The following is a 19,669-nucleotide window of genomic DNA, read 5'->3' as shown; positions in this document are numbered from 1 at the left end:
CAGAGCTTCGGGCAGATGGCCTGGGGGGGGGGCAGAGCTGTCAGCTTCTCATCCTGGAGCTGGGTGCTCCCCCCAGTCTCCCCCAGTTACCCCAGTATCTCTTTTTATCGTTGCCACAGCTCGGCTGGAGGGGAGCGGCTGTTTCTGTATGTGCAGCGCATGCAGACGCTGGGCAGCTGGAGCGAGCAGAGTCACGTCGGTCAGTCGCTGCGGCGTTTGCGGTGAGACGAACGAGCCACTGCTTTATGGCAAACACCCCTGCACAGGGCTCGGTAGCGCAGGGTGCAACGTTAAAGCGACGCAGAGGCACCAGGTAAGCGAGTGCCAAGGGAGGCGACTGCATGGTGGGCTCGGAGCCGCTCCGCTCCGCGATTACAGCAAAAGCGAAATCTTCAGCTGGTGTAAATCACGGCAGCGCTGACTTCCATGAGGCTGCGCCAATTTACGTCATCTGAGGATCTGGCCCAAATTCATGCAAGTCATTTCCAAAAAGCCAATGTTTTACTGTCATGAAAATGTCAACATTTATTTCTCAGCTTGCTGTGATGCCTGGAGGTTGAGCTAGCCTGTAACCCCGCGTTGCAAAAAAGGGCAGGAGAATTTACCAGCACTAGGCAAAACCACGCTGCTCTGACATTTCTGCCTTTTGATGCTTCTTGATCTTTGAGGGAAGCAGGAGTTTTCAGCAGGGCCTAATGATTTTATACGCTTTGATTTGCAAAACCGCCTCCTGATGCTGGTCAACCCCCTCTGCCTGCAGCAAACTTCCCCTCCCACGGTGCTTGGTCCCCAAAGGTGGGAGCTCAGCTCCACTGAACGGACCTCAGCTTGCACACCCCAAGCACAGGCATCCCCCGCTGCCAGTAGAAATCTCAGCCAGAATATTTCAGTTCTCCAGAGCCAGGCGAAGGAGGCAGCGGTTCCGTACGGTAAGCACAGCTCCCAGCCCGCAGCTCCGCTCCCAGCCCGGCGCAGCTCCCCGTGGGCAACCATCCTGCGCTGGCCACCGCAGCGAGCACTGCCAGGGGATGCCCCGCAGAGGGTCTCGGAGGAACGTATCCCACCAGAGCATAAAATCTTTGAGACTCTTGACGTGACAGTGCGTAAGAAAAATATATAAATACGAGCCGTTGCCAAAATGCAACCCAGAAGCAGGAAAAGGGGAGCGGCAAAAGCTCGGCAGCGTGTGGCAGCTGCCAGCCCTGAGCTGTCCTGGGGTTTCTGTCCTCTACGGGCCTGGCAGGAGCTTGCAGAGAAGGTCGATGACAAGCGATGCTGGCTGCACCGTGTCGTACTCTGCAAACAGGTGACAGAGGTTCTCCGAATCTGTCTGGCTTTTGGCCACAAACCCAAAGATCCTTTGAAAAAGGGGAGAGAGACTTATTCAGTTTGCATCCAGGAATCCAAAGGAATACGCTTAAACTAGCCCCAGTCACAAAGCAAAATCCCGGTTCCAGCAATTCCACCTTGGCCTGCTCCCCGATCACGTTTGCTTGGAAGCAAAACAGCCGGGAGAAGCGTTTCTGGCAAGGCTCCCCCAGCTGCGAAGAGTTTCGTGAATGCGAGGGAGAGCCAGAGAGAAACTCGCTTCCCGAGCCCAGGGCGCGAGTCCCTGGGAAGGCTGTCGGACTGGGATGGGGGCTTTCTGCGTGAGGGGATGCAGGGAACGGGGCTTAGCCAAGCCCCCCCCATCAAAACCTACTGAGCAAGAACCCCCGTAAAGCTTCACCCATCTGCCCCGCGTCCCACCCTGCCGCCACCTTAACTTTTATTGCATCCCCTCTGCGTTTTTAAGCTTCGATTCTTGGCTGCCCAGCGAAGCTTTGCAATGCACCCGCTGGGGAGGCGAGGCTGGGCCAGGCAGCATCTCCCCCCGGCAGCCACCGGCACGGCAGGTCCCCGCGTGGCTCTTACCTCGAGGACTTGCAGTACTTCTGCCACCTGAGGGAAAAGCAGAGTTGGATTTACTCAAAGGCTGGAATTTAATTCATCCCCATCAGCCGCAAACCCCAGGGTTACACGTAGCTAAACCCCAGCCCGGCGCAGGGGCTGCACAGCCGGCGGTTGGGATTTGGGATTCCAAGCGGTGCAGAGACGGGAGCAGCTGGGAAGCGCAGGGATGCGAGCCCCCAGCCCGCTGGCAGCCCACTACTCACTTTCTGTTCTCAGGGTCCATCCCGCAAAACCTGATGGCAGCCAAGGGGTAGTGTCGCCTGAAAAAGACCCTGTCGGGGAGGAGAGCCTGGCGTTAGAGGAGGGAAGCCCTGGGCAGAAGCTGCTCGGAGAAACGGGCGTTTGCAAATTGAAGCCCGGCCTGAAGAATTAGTGGCTGCTGGGGAAGGGGGGTGTGGGGTCCTGCTCCCCAGGGTGCCTCCAGTCCGGCACCTCCTGGTGGGGGGTTCCACCAGCTCCTGCCTCCCACTCCTGAGATGTCGCCAGCAGCATCGTGCCCGGTGCTGTAACAGGGGGGGTCGTGCCCACCCCCCCCGGATTGCAGCACGGGTTTGTGCTAGCGGGCGAGTTCTCCTTGCCGCGCTGCAGATCAGCAGGCGGGCAGGCTGAGACGCAAGGAGGGCGCTGGGTGGGCACGGGCGAGATGCTTTTCCACTCTGCCCTGCACCTTGCCACCCGTCAGCCCTCGGCCGCGGCGGCAGCTCTTACTTCCTCTGGATGTCCGTCAGCGTGACGCCCTGCTCCGTCACCCTGAAGTGCACCAGGGTGGGTGTGGGCAGCGTCTCCAGCTCGAAGGTGGAGGAGACAGCTTTCTGGATGGCCGGGGCTCCCGTGAGCGTCTCCATGTTCACCGAGTTGAGGTACAAGACGTTGCACACTGCAAGGAGAGCACAGAGCCCGGCTCAGCGCCGGCCCCGCAGCACCCCGGCGTCTCACCGCGCTGAGCACCGCGGGGCCGGGTCCGAGGCTGGGTCCCAGGCATCCTCCTGCGGAACCCGACGCGTACGTGGGTCAGATTTGTTTTGATTAAAATTAAAGATTTGGTGACTCAGAAATTCTTCGCAAATTTATTTTGGTTTACTTTAATGCTTTGCACTAATTGTTTTAAAAGTCAAAGTATTTAATTTCCGGATTCTAAATGTCATATTTGGATTTTTTTTCCTGTTTATTACATATTTCCTTTAATGAAAAGCAGAAATACCCCAAGCCAACTAACGGCTGAAGGCCAACCTAAAACATGACATTTCAGGCTGATTGAGCTTTTTAAAGGGCTGTTCTGGGTCAAACTAAACTTTTCAGCTTGCCAACTTATTTTTCAGAATTTCCAGCAAAACAAAGTGGTTCCCGACTCCCTCGACTGCGCCGTGACCCATCCGCACGGTCTCCTGCCCATCGCTCTCTGCTCTCACCTGGAGCCCACCCACTGCTGCACCCTGGCTGGGGGCACCCAGGTGTAGAAGAGAAGCAAAGACCCTTCCCCGTCCTGCTGTGCAGTTTCCACGTGCCTCCTATAAGGTCCCTCAGCAATTTAACCAGCCCCTGATTGCCCCATCCCTCTCCTAGAAACTCCAGATGTTCAATACCAGCTGAAGCCGATCAGGAGAAGCTTAAAAATCAGGGGCTATCAAAAATTGTGGGAATTGCGGGTCTTTTATCAGCCTTGTGACCTCAAGAACTGTGTTCTCAAGCTTCTCTTCACCATCGTGAGAACCAAAAGTCTCCTTTCTCTAAAAATATCAGGTTCCATGATCTGAGGATGTGAAGAAAACCTGCAGGTGTCCCCAGCCTGGTGCTAAAGCCAAGAGGGGGACATTGCACCGGCACCCACGGATGCGCCGGGGTGACCTGGTTCTTTGCACAGCCCCAAGGGCAGCGCTGGCTTTTCAGCTTCTGCTGTGAACGGTCTCAGAGTGGGTGATATAAAAAACCATAGAGCCTGGTGTTTGATAGGTGAGGGCTAAAGCCCAAAGCATGGGTGTACGCCCTCAGCTTAGCTACTGCCAGCGTGACTGTCCCCCGGTGACAGCTGCCTGCTCCTTTCCTCACCAGCGGTTTTCTTCAGCAGGGTTGGCGTGGACTCGGGAGCGCAGTCAGGGCTGTCTTCGCCGTCGGCGAGGTCTGCACAAACGACACGCAGGAGCACTGATGCCACGGGTCAGGCTGCTCTGGGTCACCACTTTGCACTGGGTAGTGGTTCCTTATCTCACAAGAGGTGGCCCAAAAGCCCAGGACCACTTAAATTGCAGGGGTTTAGAGCAGTAATTAATTCAATTCTCCTCTGCCTCCCTCTCCTGACTCTGCTCGCTCCCCATCTCCCTGCTCCTCCTTTCCTTGCCCACCCTCAGTGGCCCTTTGCCCCCCGCTGCTTTGCTCACCCCCCTCCATCCCCAGCAGAAGCAGGTCGCCACCGTCTCGTACTTGAGCCAGCTCTTGCAGGTCCCTGCTCCACGTGCAGCCAGGGCAGCCAGCCCCAGCGCAGGGGTACCCGGGTTCAGCCCCCTCCCCACTGCAGGACCTCGCCCACCTCCCCAGACAGGCAGGAGGGAAGGCTCGGAGCATCGATCCTGTCCGTGACACCTACCTCGGGTGGGGATGCTCAGCTTGCAGGGCAGTGCCAGCGGGGTGATGGCGTGCTGATAGACAAAGGCAGAGAGGCTCCCTGCAACGCAGAACCACGAGTCAGGGGGGTCCTGGCGCCCAAAACCTCCCACCCACCCACCTTTGGCCCCACATCAGTGTCCCAGGGAGCTCAGAAGGGGGCTAAACTGGACTATGTGGGGCCTCACAGCCACAAACGTGGGTTTTGCAACCCCCACCCCACGTGTCTGTTTTGGAGACCCCTACCACAGCCTCACCAGCAGGACCCTGGGACCGGAGGGTCCCCGTGCCAGTGGTTGTACAGCACACACCGCAGGGATGCTGAGGGGGACCCGGCCGGTGCTTCGAGGGGCTTGGGGCTGCCAGGGCTGCTGAGGGGGACCCGGCCGGTGCTTCGAGGGGCTTTTGGAAACAGCTCCTGGGGCTGCCAGGGCTGCTGCGGGTGATGGCACCGTCCTCACCGAAATACAGCTCCTCGCTGGCTCCTTTCAGGTGCACCCCTTTGGCAGACGACTCGATAAGGAAGTGCCGGACAAGGTCACTGCTCTCGTCGCCTGCAAGCGGGATTGAAGGCAGCATCAGCATCAGCACAAGCACCGCTGTTTCACCCCTGCCCACCCCTGCCCGCCCCGGGGCCCCATCCCAGGGCATCCACTGGGGCTTCTGCTTTGCATGGAGAGTGCGATGCCAGCCCCTGTGCAGGGGTGGGATGGGGGTGCACAGATGCTGCTGCCAGTGTTTGTCACACAAGCGGAGTCCTGCAGCTTCTTGGCTTGCTTTGGTTTGACTAGTTTCAATTAAATCCTCAGAGCAAAACCCCACCTTTCCAAGCAAGTCCCTGTACCTGTCTGGCTGCCGGATGGGGAGACGGGAACCTTCATAGCCAGTCCAAAAGACCCCCGGTACGACGTGCTGTCCCGCACCACGAACGTGCCTGGCTCCTTGTCCTTCAGCAGCTGGATTGCTGTCAAAGCACAGGCGGAGGCTCAGCCAAGCAAAACAGGTGGAACCTCCCCGCGTTGCATTTCGTGTCCGGCCGATGCTCTCGCGGGGAGTCGTTCCTTGGCAGCAGCGAGAAATACTCGGGAGCGTTTGCCGAGGACGTGCATGTCCCTCGTGCGGGTACCGACTGCAGTGGCCCTGCAGACGAGGGGCCCCAGCGTGGTCTCATGGGTCCCTGCGGTCCCCAGGACAGAGCCAGCCCCTGCCCAGGCCGTGCTGAGTAGCTGCACAGAGGCAGGAGCAGCTTGGGGGGACTTGAGGGGGGTCAGAGGGGCTGTGGTACAACCCGTATTTCTGAGCCTTCCCCCTAGACCTGTGAGGGGGTCTCTCCACACCCATCAGCCCCCACTATAAAGTGCCACCACCAGGTCCCCGTGGGACCTCAGTCGTCATGGGCAAGAGCCAGACCGAGATGCTGCATGGGGGCCAACTCCAGCGCGGGGAACAGGCTGCGGTCCTGCAGCGAGCAAGCCCGAGACGGGGTTACCCCAGCAGAGACGCTGGCTGCCTTACCCTGGTCCCTCGTTATGCTCGGCTTGAACCAGTACTTCGACGTGTCCATCACAAACTTCATGGTTGGCTGCCCAGCCCTGAGGGGACCTGCAAGAGACCTCATGGTGTCAAGGTCCTGAAAGACCTTCACCGCAGACACCGCTGAGCATGCAGAGCCCCAGCAAAGATACCGCTCTGCAGGCTGCCCAGGGTTGAAGGGTTTTTTTTCCAATCCTTTTGAACAGAGCTTCCTCCCTGCTCCTCAGAATAATTCATTCTCCACGTAATTATCTCTCTTGGCAGGCTGTGATGGAGCGTGGAGAGGCAGCACATGGAATCTCCCAGCAGTGCCAGTCTGCCCAACCCCGCACAAGTCCACTGGACCATGGGGACTTACACCAGCTGAGGATCTGACCCACGAAACTCTCCTGCTATTCCCCTAAGAATCCCAATTAAAACCCTCTGCTCTGAGAGCTGCCTCTGCTAATCTCCTCCCAAGAACAATAGCCCTAGTGTTTACCCTTGAATGAGGGACCTTGTAAACTCTGGTTTAAAGAACATCTTTAGATGTTCTCCAGAGCAAACTGGAACCCTAACCCCTCCTCCCCACCCATTCTGGGCCCACAGACAAGCATGAAATGACAGAAGGACGGTTCTCATTCTCAGGTGCTATAAATAAGTAAGTGTACCTGCATCTCCCGAGGGAACCAGAGCGTTTCTGCCTTCTGAGCACACACCCCAGCACCCTGGTGGGCAAAACCCTGAGATGCAGAGTCATCAGCAAAGAGCTGGAGCGCTCTGCAACCCTGTGGAGATCCAGTGAGGATCTCCAGCTCCAGGCAGGACCTCCCGTCCTTCACGACTGTAACCCACAGATAAACCAGAGTAGAAAACGGTGTTCGCTCCCCCTTTCCTGGCTGCTCTTGGGGTCTACAGCTCCTTCCCCCCGCCAGCCCTGCCCTACGGCAGGGAGGTGACTTACTGTCCGAGACGCAGGAGAGTGCTGGTGCCGACAGCGCGTTGTTCAGGCCACCAAGCCTCAAGGTTGGGCTGCAGCTGGGAAGGGGGATCTGCTTGACAGAAGCTGGGGGGGCTTTGGCCGGCCTGGAAGATGCATCTCCTTGTTCCAAGCACCCATTGACCAGCAGCACTGGGATGTCGGCTGTGGAGTTGAGGATGGAGGGGGGGCAGCTGCTGGCCTGTCCCTTCTGGGATGGGGAGGTGTTTGCTATGGTGGCGCAGGGTGCCCTGGGCTGGTGGGGACTCAGGCCAAAAACTTCTCCAGAGTTGGACCTGATGCTCGGGGAGGGTGGGCAGGGGCTGCCCAGGGAGCTGGCAGGGGATGGGCAGTCAGCAGCGTGGCAGGCAGCAGGGTGAGCATCCGAGTCATCGTTGTGGAGCGAATGGGTGCTGCTGCAAGAGGGAGACAGAGCAGAAGGAGATCGGGGGGGTTGTTTCGCCGGGATGTGATGCACAGCCCCCCCCAGAGTGGTGGATCCCCAGCCCTGTGTGGCATCGACTCCCACCATGAGGAAGGAGGTCTTGGACAGCAGGACTTGGGGTAACCGCCCTGTGCCCCTTCCATCCCCACCATCAGCCTGAGACTGGGACACAAGGCGGCATTTACCTTCCCAGGACGTAACTGGTGTCCGAGCCGGGGCTCATGGAGAGCTGGGAGACCCAGCTGCCCCTCTGCTGGGCCCTCACCACGTGCACAGGCTTCAGCAAATTGTCGAAGCCCGGGGAGGTGCTGAGCGCGCCGGGGCCGTAGGAGATGCTGTCCGCCTGGCCAGCCACGCACTGCGGGGGCACGGCGATGCACTCGGTCCCTTTGCTGCGGGTCGGGGAGGCGGCACAGCTGGGGGTGGCCGCCCGGGGGCTCGCGGGGCTGGGTGGGCTCAAGAAAACCACGTTGCTGCTGGTGCTGTAGTTGCTTCTGAGTCCCCCTTTTTGGGGCTGGAAGGCATTGCCCTGGGGGGACCTTGAGAAGGGCATGGGTGGGGGGTGGGGGGTGCCCTGCCAGAGCTCCCCACACGTGCCTCTGCCTGGTGTCATCTCTATGTACTTGATGTCTGCAGGAAGAAAGAGGAGATCGTTACCGATTCAGTGTTTGCCTCTCGTTAGCTAAGCTCTGTGAGGGACACACATTTCTGCTCTCCTTGCTATTAACTCCGGCTCTGCTCTGCCTGCCCTGCCACTGCTGGGCCCGGGGAAGGACCCCTGGGCTCTGCAGGGAGCCCCCCATGGCCCCCCACCGGCCTTTGCTAAGACCCTGTGAGGGCTGATTTTCTCACAGCCACCAAGCCACAGTGCCCCCCCCCCCACCCCAGCGCTGGCAGGCTCCCCGGGGAGGGGGGTTACCTGCGGTCATGTCTGACTGCACAGACCCCCCCCCCCCCCCGCCAGCATTACGCAGCCAGTGCCTGCCGAGACCTGCAGGGAGAGGCGGGTGCTTCCTCCAGCAGCCGCTCTGGTTGTACCTGACTCAAGAGAAAAACATCTGGCTGCTCCCCCCAGGGATGACATCAGGCTCGGAGGGTGCCCACGGCAGCAGGCACGTGGGTCTGCACACCCTGGCTGGGTGGAGGAGCATCCACACCATCCACACCATCCACACCATCCACACCATCCACACCGTGGCTGCGGAGCGGGAGGCAGCGGGACGCCACACGGGACAAGGGCAATTGGAAGCTGCAGGTGTCCAGCAAGCACCAGCGCAGGGCAGGGGCCGGCTGCTCTCCCCTCCTCTCCCCCATCCTGCACGAGTCTCTTTAGAGAAATAATTCCCAAGGCAGTTTCTGTGCCCATACCCTGTTGAGGGTTTCTTCCTGCTCTCCCATTTGTGCTCGGGGCAGGCCAGGCACCTCCCAGCCCTTCTGCCCGCCATCATTTACAGGGGAGCACATCGGACAGAGCATCACTTGCTCCAAGAGCTTCAGTGAAACCTCAGGGCCAAGACAAGGACGTGCCTGGCTGCCCGGGTACCCGATGCTCAGTCACTGGGTTCCTTGACCAAGGCCATCATTTCTGGCTGAGCTAGAAGATGCCTTTTAGCAAGAGACACTCAGACTTGATTTAAGCGCTTGCAGCGATGGCGAATTCAGCACCTCCCTGGGGAAGCTGTTCCAGTGGTTCATCCCCCCCACTGCTGGAAGCGCGCGCCTCCGTTCTAGTCTGAACGTGCCCAGCTTTGTTTTCAGCTCCTGGTTCTTGCCCTGCCATGGAGTTCAGGAAAGTTCCCCTTCTTAAGGGTGTTTCTTGGAGAGAGAAAAACCTTTTTTTTTTTTTGCTGCAGCAGTGAAAAACGGCTGGTAACAGCCCTGAGTTCCCCAGCAGTTGGGGTTATGTACTTGGGTCCTGCCCTGGGACCTGCCTGTGAGGGAAGCTGCCCCGGGCAAGCGGCTGCCGAGCACTGCAGACCCTGTTTACTGCGAGGAACAACCAGACCTCTGGGGCATAAAGCTTGACGAGCAGGAAAAGCACAAGTCTGTACAAAAGTTACTCTCCGAGCCCCTTCTCTATGCCGATCCCAGCACGGGATTGGATCGGCACGGCCAGCGGAGAGCCGCCAAGGAGGCGCCGGGTAAGCCAGAAGGGCTGGTCCCCAGTGGGGATGCAGCTGGACCACGCACGGGAAGGAGCCAGAGCCGCAGCCTTCCCCCTCCACACCCTCACCGCCCCTGGCAGCCGGCAGCTCCTCCAAAGCCCATCCTCGGGAAGGCTCCGGAGCTGCCTGGCTCCGGTATCAGCGTGCAAACCCTTCCAGCAAGCTCTGGGCCGGGCGCTTTTTGTCAATGTCTCCCTCAAAAAGGGAAAAGAAATGGGGATTTTAATTGACCTTTAAAGAAATAACTGAAAAGCGTCTGCGCGCTGGGCTAATGAGGCCTTTTGCCTCCTACTTCTCTGCCTTCGCTCCTGCTTATCGTGTGTGGTTAAACCTCAAATATTTGCTCGAGACCTTGGCAAGTTCTTCAGCATCAAGGAGTGGCAAAAGTGCCGCAACCACGGAGCCCAGCAGTCACGCAAGCCGAGATGATCTCCTCCCCTCCAGGAGCAGAGGGTGTTAGCGGCTTTCATGAATGCATCTCCTATTGCTACAGCATCTGTTACGATAAAAGCCCTCCTCAGGGCTTCCGCTAGACAAGAACAAGCCCCTCTCGTGGACTCCGGGTATCATCAGTCTCCTGCCAGCCCTCACAGCAAGTGGCTGTGCTTGCAGGGAACTTACACCTTAGGCAGAAAGAAGGAGCGTGGAAATTATTTAGAAAGAGCAAAGGGGCCCTGTGAGGTCTCCTCTGCAATGGCCGAGGGGGGGAAAAGGGAGGCAGGAGCCTAACGGGAGCGTTTCCCATCAGCGAGAGGCAGGAGCAGTGGCAGAGGCACAGGTCGCATGGCTGGAGCAGGAGGAGGTGGGTGAGCAGGGGCACTGCGCAGCAGTAGGAAGTTTGTGTACAAAAGAAGAGCTGTTAAAAGAAAACGAAAGCTGAAGTGAGGCTTTTCCCACTGAATTCAGGGCCAGATTTCCAGATGTTCGGTTTCACACTTGGAGCCAAATTTTCAAAACCACTAGCATGCTACCTGCTGAGCTGCTCGGGACTGCAGCCCTTGAGTGATGCCTGAAGGAGAGGGAGGCATCTGAACGCCTCCAAACACTAGCTGAGGAGCCAAGAGCTGAATTTGCACTTTGTCACAGTATTTTATCTGCAAGGCCACCCCCTTCCATCCCAGTGGGAAGCAGGGATGCCGTCCGCTCCGGAATGGCCCAAGCCCTGTGGTGTGCTCGCACCGCTCCAGCCCCTGCGCTGCCCGACTCCGGCTTAGCTGCTTCCCACGGGAGCATCAGGACCCTCACACCTGCCGGGGCTGCTGCTCAGTGCACTTGCAGACATGCACCTCGTTCCCATGCATGTTCCCAACCTCCAGCCCTGCGTTCCCCATGCAGATGTTTGCGTGAGGGCTCAGGAGGAATTTTCTTCACGCCTTTAACATCCTCCTGTTCACCTCTGGAAAGAGGCCTGGGGACAGATTTTCAAGGTATTTCCGTGTCTGTAGACACGGATAGGCGATAAGGCTTTTCAGAAGCAGTGAGATTGCTGTCAGGCACCTCAACAAATCACAGATCTGTCCTCCAGCCCACCAGAACGCTTGCAGCGGCGTGCAGTGCGCTGTCTGCTGGTGTTACCCTGCGCACAGTGTGTTGAGCAGCTAACGCACTGCAAAAGAGCCACAGGCAAAAGTGCTTGGATCAGAAGCAGCACACACAGCAGAGCTTCGGATTGCAGGGATGACAGGGAAGCGTTGCAAAAGGGTTCACGTAAGGCACCCAGGCACGAGGGCAGAAAGAGGGGGTTGGTATGTGCTGCTGATGTTCTGCCTTGTGTATGCCAGGTATGCTGCTGGAGGAGTGTGCAAGCCCTGGAAAAAAAGAATTTCCCTGGCAAAACGATCGGGAACATTTAAATGGGATGGTTGTGTAACTATCAGTACCTTAGCCTAGGGCTTTGGAAATCTGGCTTCGAATCCTTGTGCTTCCACAGGTCAAGCCTGACCCTGGGAAAGGCTCCACTGCCCTTCGGGAGGACTGGGGCTCCGCTCTGGGGTTGAGCAGGGGCCGCACGTCGCATCCAGAGGTCAGTGCCTGTCTCTAGTCACTGCTGGTAATAAAAATTAGGAGTTTCCTGAGAGCTACGAGTCCCATTTCTAACAAGAAATGTTTTCTCCAAACACATGGAAACCAACATCAGGTTGATGTAAAGGCTGTTCTCTCTGTTGACTTTTGGATCCTGTTGAGCTAACCAGACAGGAGACATCTCAAAAGTGATCAGGCCAAGGCCACCCAAGCACACCAGCTGGGCAGAGAGCGTTCTGTTCTGCTCCTTTACATGAAACCCTGAGAGCAGGAGACAGCGTCCCACACTGATCCCGCTGGGGCTGGTGGGGGATGTCACTGATGCCCATTTCCAGCCCTCCGCAGGAGCACAGCACCTCATCCTGCTCACTGGGGCTGCTGTGGGGCCAACCTCTCTGCCCTGGACTTCCACTCTGCCTCTAGCAGCTGGTGTTCACTACGTCTGAGCTGCGCTGGCTCCACCGCACCACCAGCGCCTTTTGCCTCACCTATTGCCTCCGGATCTTGTTTCTTGGTGGCAGCAGTGTCACTCTGAGAAGCAGGTTGGACTGTGTCCTTCACTGGCTTGCACATGAGTGGCTGAAAGGTTGGGTCGATTTCTAGAATCAGCTGGTTCAGGCTTTCTATTGATATGTCCAAGGTAGGAGATACCAGGTGAGCCTCAGGATCCGTGCCGGTGTCGTCCTCCTCCTTCTTCGGCTGATAGGGAGCAGTGGGTCTCTCCAAAGAGGTCTCCTGCTGCCCCTTCCCCTGCGCGTGGGCAGCCATGTGCTCGAACACGGGGTGGGCTCCGTACAGCCGCCCACCGGGAAGCAGGCGTGCATTGCTGCGCACCATCATGGATGGGTCAGCCCAGCCCTCCGTTGAGTAGTAGGCGTACTCCACTGGCAGCGCGGAGCAGCCCGGGTACCCCGCCGGGTGCAAGCTCTTAGTTTCCTCCTGTGAGGAAACACACACAGTCTGTCCAACGCGCAACACGTGGTTTTGTATGACCTGTGACATGGTTCGGTTTTCTGGTTTGACAGCTTAAGAGTCCAAAGGAAACCTCCTCCTTCTCCTCCTCCTCTTCCTCCTTGCCTCCCTTTCTCCACCAGGGACCTCAGACCCCTTCTTCAATCCAGCGTCTCAAGCAGAAGAAGAATCTAAGGAATGCAGAGAGAGGAGCGGTTACACAGGCATGCCCCAGGCAGGAGCAGACTTCAGCGGAAAAGTCTATAAAAACGAGGATTTGGAGTGCAAAGCTGGAATTCAGCTCATAAGAAAACAAGTCATCCTGTATTGCTTTTCCACCCCCCTCCAGCCTCTGCTCCTGGTGCCACAGTGCATCCGGGCAAGTGCAAGAAGGATTAATTTGCAACAGCTTTTCAGGATTAAAAGGCCTACAAACTACATTCTGCTTTATTTGTACGGTGCTTCTTTTCTTGCTTAAGAATGAAATGAAGTATCACTGGTAACACCTTTTGCACGGGACCCAGACCCTCAGAAACTGTCCAGAGAGGCCACGGTAGACAGCGAGCCCAGCGCCACGCAGGGTGGACGTGGTGGGCCAGAGAGATTGGGCTGCCCACCAGGATCATGTTCTGCGAGTGGGTGTACGTTTAATCTGAAGGTTTATTTTGCTGGTACAATGTGAGCTGAGCCCTGGAAGCCTGTGGATGTGGCTGCTCTCTCAGTCGAGGTGGCGCTCGAGGAATCCGATTGCTATTAAATTTGGAATGCTCCTGGCTTAGTTTTAGATAGGAAGTACTTTTTTAATGCTCCGTTTAAAAGAACCTACCCAACACGGCAGAAGGTGGGCTTCCTTTGGGGGGTCCTGGGCAAAAGGTCTCAGGACGCTGTTTGGAGGTGGGGGAAGTTTAATTGCATCAGTGAATAAGCGGGGTCCCCGCTGGCTGCCACTCTCCCTCGTGCTTGTCTGCGGCACCGCGGCGGCTGCCGTGCCATTCGGCAAAACTCGCGGCCACCAAACACACTGAGGGAACCTTGCCCATTCGCGTCAGGATGAGGAAAATAAGCCAGTCCTGCTCCATACCCACCGTGACAGCCAAACCCCAGCGTTTCAGTGCGTGGGGACATCAAAGCCAAGCACATTGCCCGTGGCTGTACTGCACTGGGAGCGTGCCTGTCCCCTCCAGCCCTCGGGGTGGGCAGCACCAGTGGGGACCACGGGATGTCCAGAGTCAAAGTCTCGGTGACAGGAGTTAATCCCACAGCTCAGGGCTCCCTCCTCCATATCCTGTGCGGATCTGGTGTGTAATACATACAAACAGTAGGCTACGCTTACTGAAATATTTGTCCTTTCCTGTAGCAGGCTTGAATGACTGACTTATTTACTCACCTATCTGACTGATTAACTGTGGAGTCACAGGATTAAGAAAGAGACACGTTGCTCTGGGGCAGCCAGTCCATAAACCCCCGTGGGCGAAGGCAGGAGCGCTGGGCTGGCGCGGTACGTCATGTCTGGTAAGTGGTGACTAATTGTCGTGCTGGGTGTTGAGAGCTGTTACGGAGGTGGCTCAGAACAGGCCAGCTTTGCCCTCTATTAATTATATAACCCTGAAGAAGCCTCTTCTCTTGCTGGAGAGACACTCAGAATAGCACAGACTCATGAAGATGAGGGAATTAGAAGCAAAACATTGCTGCTGTCTGCTGCTGCTCACAGCATATGGCACTCGGCATGGCTATGGATCATGAGTCACACCAGTAACGCTCTCAAAAGAGCTAGGAGAGGTTTTTAAGGACTGCAGAAGTGAATAAATACTTCAAACCCACTTAGCTTCCTCCCATCCCGGACCCCACTGTGTCTCCTGAGCCTTTGATAGATTTTATTTACAGGACTGGCAAGCTGCTCCGTAAGAGGCTCAGGAGCAAGGACGTGTGCTGCAGGAAGGAAAGTGCCTCCGGGAGGCAGCTGTTGTGCCTTTAGTTGCAGGTTATACTGGCACAGAGCATCTCTGAATTCTAACTAACTGGTTAATGCTACAAAGGGGAAAGACAGGCAGCCCCAGCCTGGATGGGAGAAGGACAGAATCCGGAGCAGGTTATCCCTGTGGCTGTGAAGGGATCGATCAGAAAACGGGTGGGAAGAGCTGCACCTCCAGGTAGCTGCTCCCCAGGCTCGGGAGCAGGTGGGAGAGGAGCACGGGCTGCACATGGTGGGGTCCCTCCTGCGCCCGCAGCAGTGCCATAGCCCACGGTGCCTTCCCGGCCGGCTGTGCCACGGCCAGCACCTGTGTGGTGCTCCTCCTCGGCATTTCTGGACCCAAACCCGGAGGCAGAGGGGATGCAGCCGTGGGGCTGAGACCCGGGTTCCCCCCTCCCAGCAGCCGGCCGGGCTGGCCGTGCCTGGGCTCTGCCCGCAGAGCTCCCATCGCCTCTGGTCCGTCACTGCACGGCTCTGCCCTGCGGTCAGTCGGATCCCAGATAAGCTGTCTGCCCGCTTCTGTTTTCCTGCCTTGGAGCACGTATGTGCCATGATGCCGCAGGCACCACCGTGAGAAGTGCAGCACGGTACAAGGCTTGGAGGGAACATTTGTTAAATATAAAAAGAAGAGTCATTCCAGGTCAAAAACACAAGCTAGATGGAGCGAAAATTGGATTCTCCCCCGGGGAGAAGAACTGCCTGGCTCCAGTCAGCGTCCGCAAGACAAGGCTGGTTTTAATTTAAGTAGGTACAGAAATAACGTGCAGTATGCATGAACCAGGACTGTCAGGGGGTTCCAGGAGCATGCACGCAACAGCTTCCCTCCTCTCTTGTATTCCTGCCCTGAGTTTTTGATCTTTCTTGTGCCTGATGCTGCCAGAATTAGCCTCCAAACCTCATTTCTCCTCCCTTCCCTTCTCTGGGTTTGAAGTGAGAGGTCTCCCAGGCTCCTCACAAGAATTTCAAGCCTCAGCTGCAGGCTCTTCTGCTCGGAAGAACCAGGGCTCGGGCGAAGGAGGTTAATCACCAGGTAGCTGTTAGCCACCAGCAAGAAAAACCACAGACATCAAGACCTTCCAAAAGCAATTAGAAATAGCAGCACCCTGGGGCGCAGCCCCTGCAAAGGCTGGGCAGTGTCCAGCTGTGCCCCCCGGGCACGGAAGAGGGGCTGGGCTGGAGTGCAAGGACCATGAGCCAGGCAGGGAGCCTGTATCCCGCATCCGAGGTGCGATGCTTTTTGCTCCGGCAGCAGAGCAAGCTGAGCAGCAGGAGCATCGCAGGCCTGGCAGAGGTAACCGAGGCGCTGCAGACGTGCCTTCCAGGGCTTGGCTGGCCAGCTTCACCCAGGCTGGGAGGATTTACTGGCTGTGCAGAGACACTGGGGGAAGGAGCACTGTTGTTTGAGCTAAGACAAAGTTAGCACCAGAAGAAATGGAAATAAACCAGCCAGAAATGCATCTAGACTGGAAATCACAGAGTTTCTGCTTCTGGAAACAGACCGTGGAACGGAATTCCCCCTAAAGTGAAGGGGACAAGTCACAGATTGCTGGATGCAGACAGACACGCTTGTAAAGGCTCTTGGTGAGGCAGCTGCCTGTTGCACCAAACAGACCCAGCTCGGTGAGGCGGGAGTTACAGTTCAGCCCAGTTAACACCAGTCCTCCCCTCCACCTCCAGCCCAGCTCGGAGGAGCGGCCCCCAACACGAAAACAGAAAGCCCCCTGCCATGGAAGGAGCTGGGCTTGGGGCCTTGGGGCTGGGACTGGGGCTGCAGTCCCCATGCGGGGCTGCGGGGAGCGGAGGCAAGGTGCAGGGTGCTGGGTTTGGAGGGCTGCAGGGTGCCTCCTGGGCGGCAGCAGGAGCAGCAGGATGCCCTTGGGCCAGGGCCATGCCCGACACACCCCGGCTGTTAGATAATGCCTGCACGCCCTTCCAGAACCCTCCAGGCACAGCCAGGTGGACCGAGCCCTGCGGATCCAACACCGAGCAAAGTCCCCCTGTGCAGGGCCGTGTCCTGGCTCCGTCTGCTGGAGCGCAGCTCGATGTGGACCCCCAGCTCCACCTCTGCCCACACTGGCTCTCCCCAGTCTTTGGCAGACCAGGCAAAGGGAACCGCTGTGCTGGTGGAGCTGCCGCAGCTTCGCCTGGCAGCTGCACCCAAAGCCCTGGCTGTCCCAGCACAGTTATTTGGAGCAAAGACATACGAGCCGGGACACAGACTTGTTCCCTGTCTGCGCAGAGACCCCAAAACAGGAAAGCCAGCTGCAAGCCGGGGTTGTTTTTCCTTGCAACGCGAGCCCTGGGAGCCTCCCGATCGCAATTTGGTTTCACATCCCCTTCCCGGGACAAGCAAAAGGAACTGCTGGGACACCCAGGATTCACAAAGCTCATTACACCCAGCTTAACCATCGTGAGGGCTGCGGGGCGACTTGCCTAGCTTAGCAGGGTGTGCTGAGGAGGCTGAGGAAGAAAGTTCCTGTGGTTACGCTGTGTTTTGCCTGCAGAGCAGAGAGAGCAGCAGTATCACATAGCAAATATGAATATACCTCCAGCTCCAGGGGGGGTCCAGCCCCTGGAGCACGAGGCAGCTGGTGCCTGAAGAGGGGCAGCCCTCCCAGCGTCTGGGGGGAGAAGGGGCGACTGTCAGACGAAGCCACCTCCCTCCTTGCTCAAACAAGAATAATTAGAAAGTTCAGCTGCAAAAAGAAGCCTTTATGAAATCCCAGACAGCATCGCTGACTCTTGGTATTTGATCAGCCCCCGGAGCCCCACAATGGAGCAGCATCTGTGTGACCATTGCCAAAAGAGGACTTTTTGCTGGGGCAGCAAGAAGCACTCCAACATGACCTGGTGGCATCCAGCAGTGGAAGCCATTGTCCCCCAGCGATCCCCCTGCAAACAGCCCCGATGCATTGCTTGTTTAGCAACATTTCAGACTTCTGAAAGGGTCTCCAGGGTTTTGGATGAGGAGGGTTATTAGTAATGTTGAAATTGTTACTCAGATAACTCTCCCTCCCACTGCCATGCTCCCTTTTCCGGGATGGCTCTTGCCCCTTTGGCAAGAGCTTCTCTGCGTAGGAGACAAGGAGCAGAGCCTGGTCCCCCGCTCCCAGGAGAGTTTTCCCTCCACCTCTTCACAGGGTGAGCAGTGGACACGGGAAGCATCTTTAGACGAGGGTGTCTGTCCAAAAAGAGGCTAGATTAGCTAATTCTAGGAATGTTTCAGATGAGTTAGAGGAATGTGAGACTTTTTAGACACACTAACAAGCTCCTTGGAGCACCAGCCTGGATTTTTTCCTTCTGAGACCATGGGTAGATCTCACCTCCATCCCCTTGCGGGACCACATTAGGCAGTAGCATTACAAAGGAAGCAGCTGCATAAGAGAGGCTGTTTCCCTGCATTTCAGAGGTGCCAAGGGAAGGAGAGGATGAGAGCTGCTGCACAGAGGGCTCTGCAGAACTCTTTAAAAAGTGCTCCAGAAAACGCTGTACATCTGCACTCCCCAGCAACACATCCCCTGGAGTGTACAGCACTGCACCTCAGGGCCTGAAACCTTGTGAGGCAGCAGACCATGCTCTTCTCTGGGGTCCAAGGGACAGACCCAAGGTGGGACTGGATACTCTTCCTCCCCTCCTCAGACCTCCACCTTCTTGCCAAAACACCTGCCTACACAGGCCGTGTATCTGCAGCGCTCCTGCCTGGAGCCCTGCTTGCACAGCTTCCACGCGATCATCCTGATGCTCTGCTCTCCTCTTACGCACAGACGGATCCTCAGAACCTTGGGTTTGGTTTCACAGCATCTCTTGATCCTGACCTGAGTCACAACGCTTTGACCTTGCTGACTGTCAGCGGCTGAAGAACATGCAGCAGTACCAAACAACCGAGCCCTGAGTAAACCACTGCCTCCAGCTAGTCACACTCCTTGCTACCACGTGGCGTTCTGATTGCCTTTGAACTCTCAACACTTCAGCACACCGCAGCCTCCCCCTGAAAAGCTGGGTGCACATGCACAGACACATGATCGCAGCCTCGCTCCTGCAGGCTGAACGCACTTCAGGCAGAGGGGATGAAGCATCTGACACCGCTTGTTCGGCTGCACGGTCAACAAACATCACTGGAAATCTTAAATAGGCTTCAAACGCTGGGTGAATGAGACAGGTAATGGCTAATAAAATAAAACCCATGGACTCCTGAGAAAAGTCCAAAACCTTAGCCTGAGCAATAAGCATAATCCCGTGCCATTTCTCACAGAATATCCAGCAGCCTTCCCCACCCAGGATAAACACCACTTGGTCTCTCTGCCAGCCGGCAGCGTTGTTCAGGCAGGAACAACCACGTCTTGGCTTCTTTCAGATCTCTGCAACAGATTTCTCCCAGGGCACAAGAATAATCACCAGCTAGATGCAAAGCAGCAGCAGAAGAAAGAGAAGGGATGGGAGAGAGGAGATGATACCACAAATAACATCAGCGTGGAGGATTGAACGAGGAAAAAAAACAAACTTGAGAGAGACATGGAAAAGGCAGAGATGGCCCTTGAAATCAGCACCCTGCAGGTACCTGAGCTGCAGCTGCTTGTCCCCTCTCCTGCGCACCGCTCTCGCTGCAACACCTCCAAGAGCACCCTGAGCTCATAAAATGAGCACAAGGGTGAGTCTGTGCGAGGACTGGGTCCTCTGGGAGCCGTGGATTTAACAGGAGCGCAGTCCCTCCCACCTGGGCTGAGCTTTGCTCGCCGCCCCTCCGTGCGCAGGGTGCAGCCCTGCTCAGGCCAGGTGTGATGCAAGAGGGAAGACCCAGACACTGGGATTACAACCCGGAGTAGCGCTGAGCTGGCAAGAAGCCAGCCTGCCTCCAAACCCTGCTGGCACCCGGCGGCTGAAGGCAGAGAGCTGCTCAGGAGGGGCACTTTGAGCTGGTGCTGAGAAGGTGGATCCGCTTGGGGCAGCTGAGGATCCGATGCTCCGAGTGCCAAGGGTCAGGATGGTGCTCTGCCCCTGCAATCCCACGCGGCTCAGCAGTCGCCACGAGCACATGGAGGGAGAACAGACAGGGGGGACTGTGCTTCAGTCTC

The 19,669-nt window shown here is 57.2% G+C and overlaps 1 protein-coding gene across 1 annotated transcript; it reads right to left on the bottom strand.

The window, feature by feature from the left end:
• Window positions 1–499: 499 nt before the first annotated feature.
• On the bottom strand, window positions 500–19,292 carry TNS4 (tensin 4). The gene is made up of 13 exons (XM_040617791.1): window positions 19,156–19,292; window positions 12,163–12,816; window positions 7,673–8,117; window positions 7,028–7,458; window positions 6,067–6,153; window positions 5,396–5,515; window positions 5,013–5,105; window positions 4,535–4,612; window positions 4,000–4,071; window positions 2,662–2,830; window positions 2,157–2,225; window positions 1,915–1,941; window positions 500–1,358 (listed from the first exon to the last, which is right to left on the bottom strand). Exons 2-13 carry the CDS (start codon window positions 12,674–12,676, stop codon window positions 1,229–1,231), a joined length of 2,235 nt encoding a protein of 744 aa, XP_040473725.1. The 5' UTR covers window positions 12,677–12,816; window positions 19,156–19,292; the 3' UTR covers window positions 500–1,228.
• Between the last annotated feature and the right edge of the window lie 377 nt (window positions 19,293–19,669).

Source organism: Falco naumanni, chromosome 18, assembly GCF_017639655.2.
Source record: "Falco naumanni isolate bFalNau1 chromosome 18, bFalNau1.pat, whole genome shotgun sequence".
NCBI classification, from domain to species: Eukaryota; Metazoa; Chordata; class Aves; order Falconiformes; family Falconidae; genus Falco; species Falco naumanni.
Note: the sequence above shows the minus strand (reverse complement) of the source record. Positions and strands in the feature narration are given on the sequence as shown.

Coding starts and splice junctions, on each gene's coding strand:
- TNS4 (XM_040617791.1), bottom strand. CDS start 12,676: ATGTCACAGGTCATACAAAACCACGTGTTGCGCGTTGGACAGACTGTG. Junction 8,118..12,162: donor ACAAGATCCGGAGGCAATAG/GTGAGGCAAAAG, acceptor TTCTTCCTGCAG/ACATCAAGTACATAGAGATG. Junction 2,226..2,661: donor CTGACGGACATCCAGAGGAA/GTAAGAGCTGCC, acceptor CCTCCCCGACAG/GGTCTTTTTCAGGCGACACT.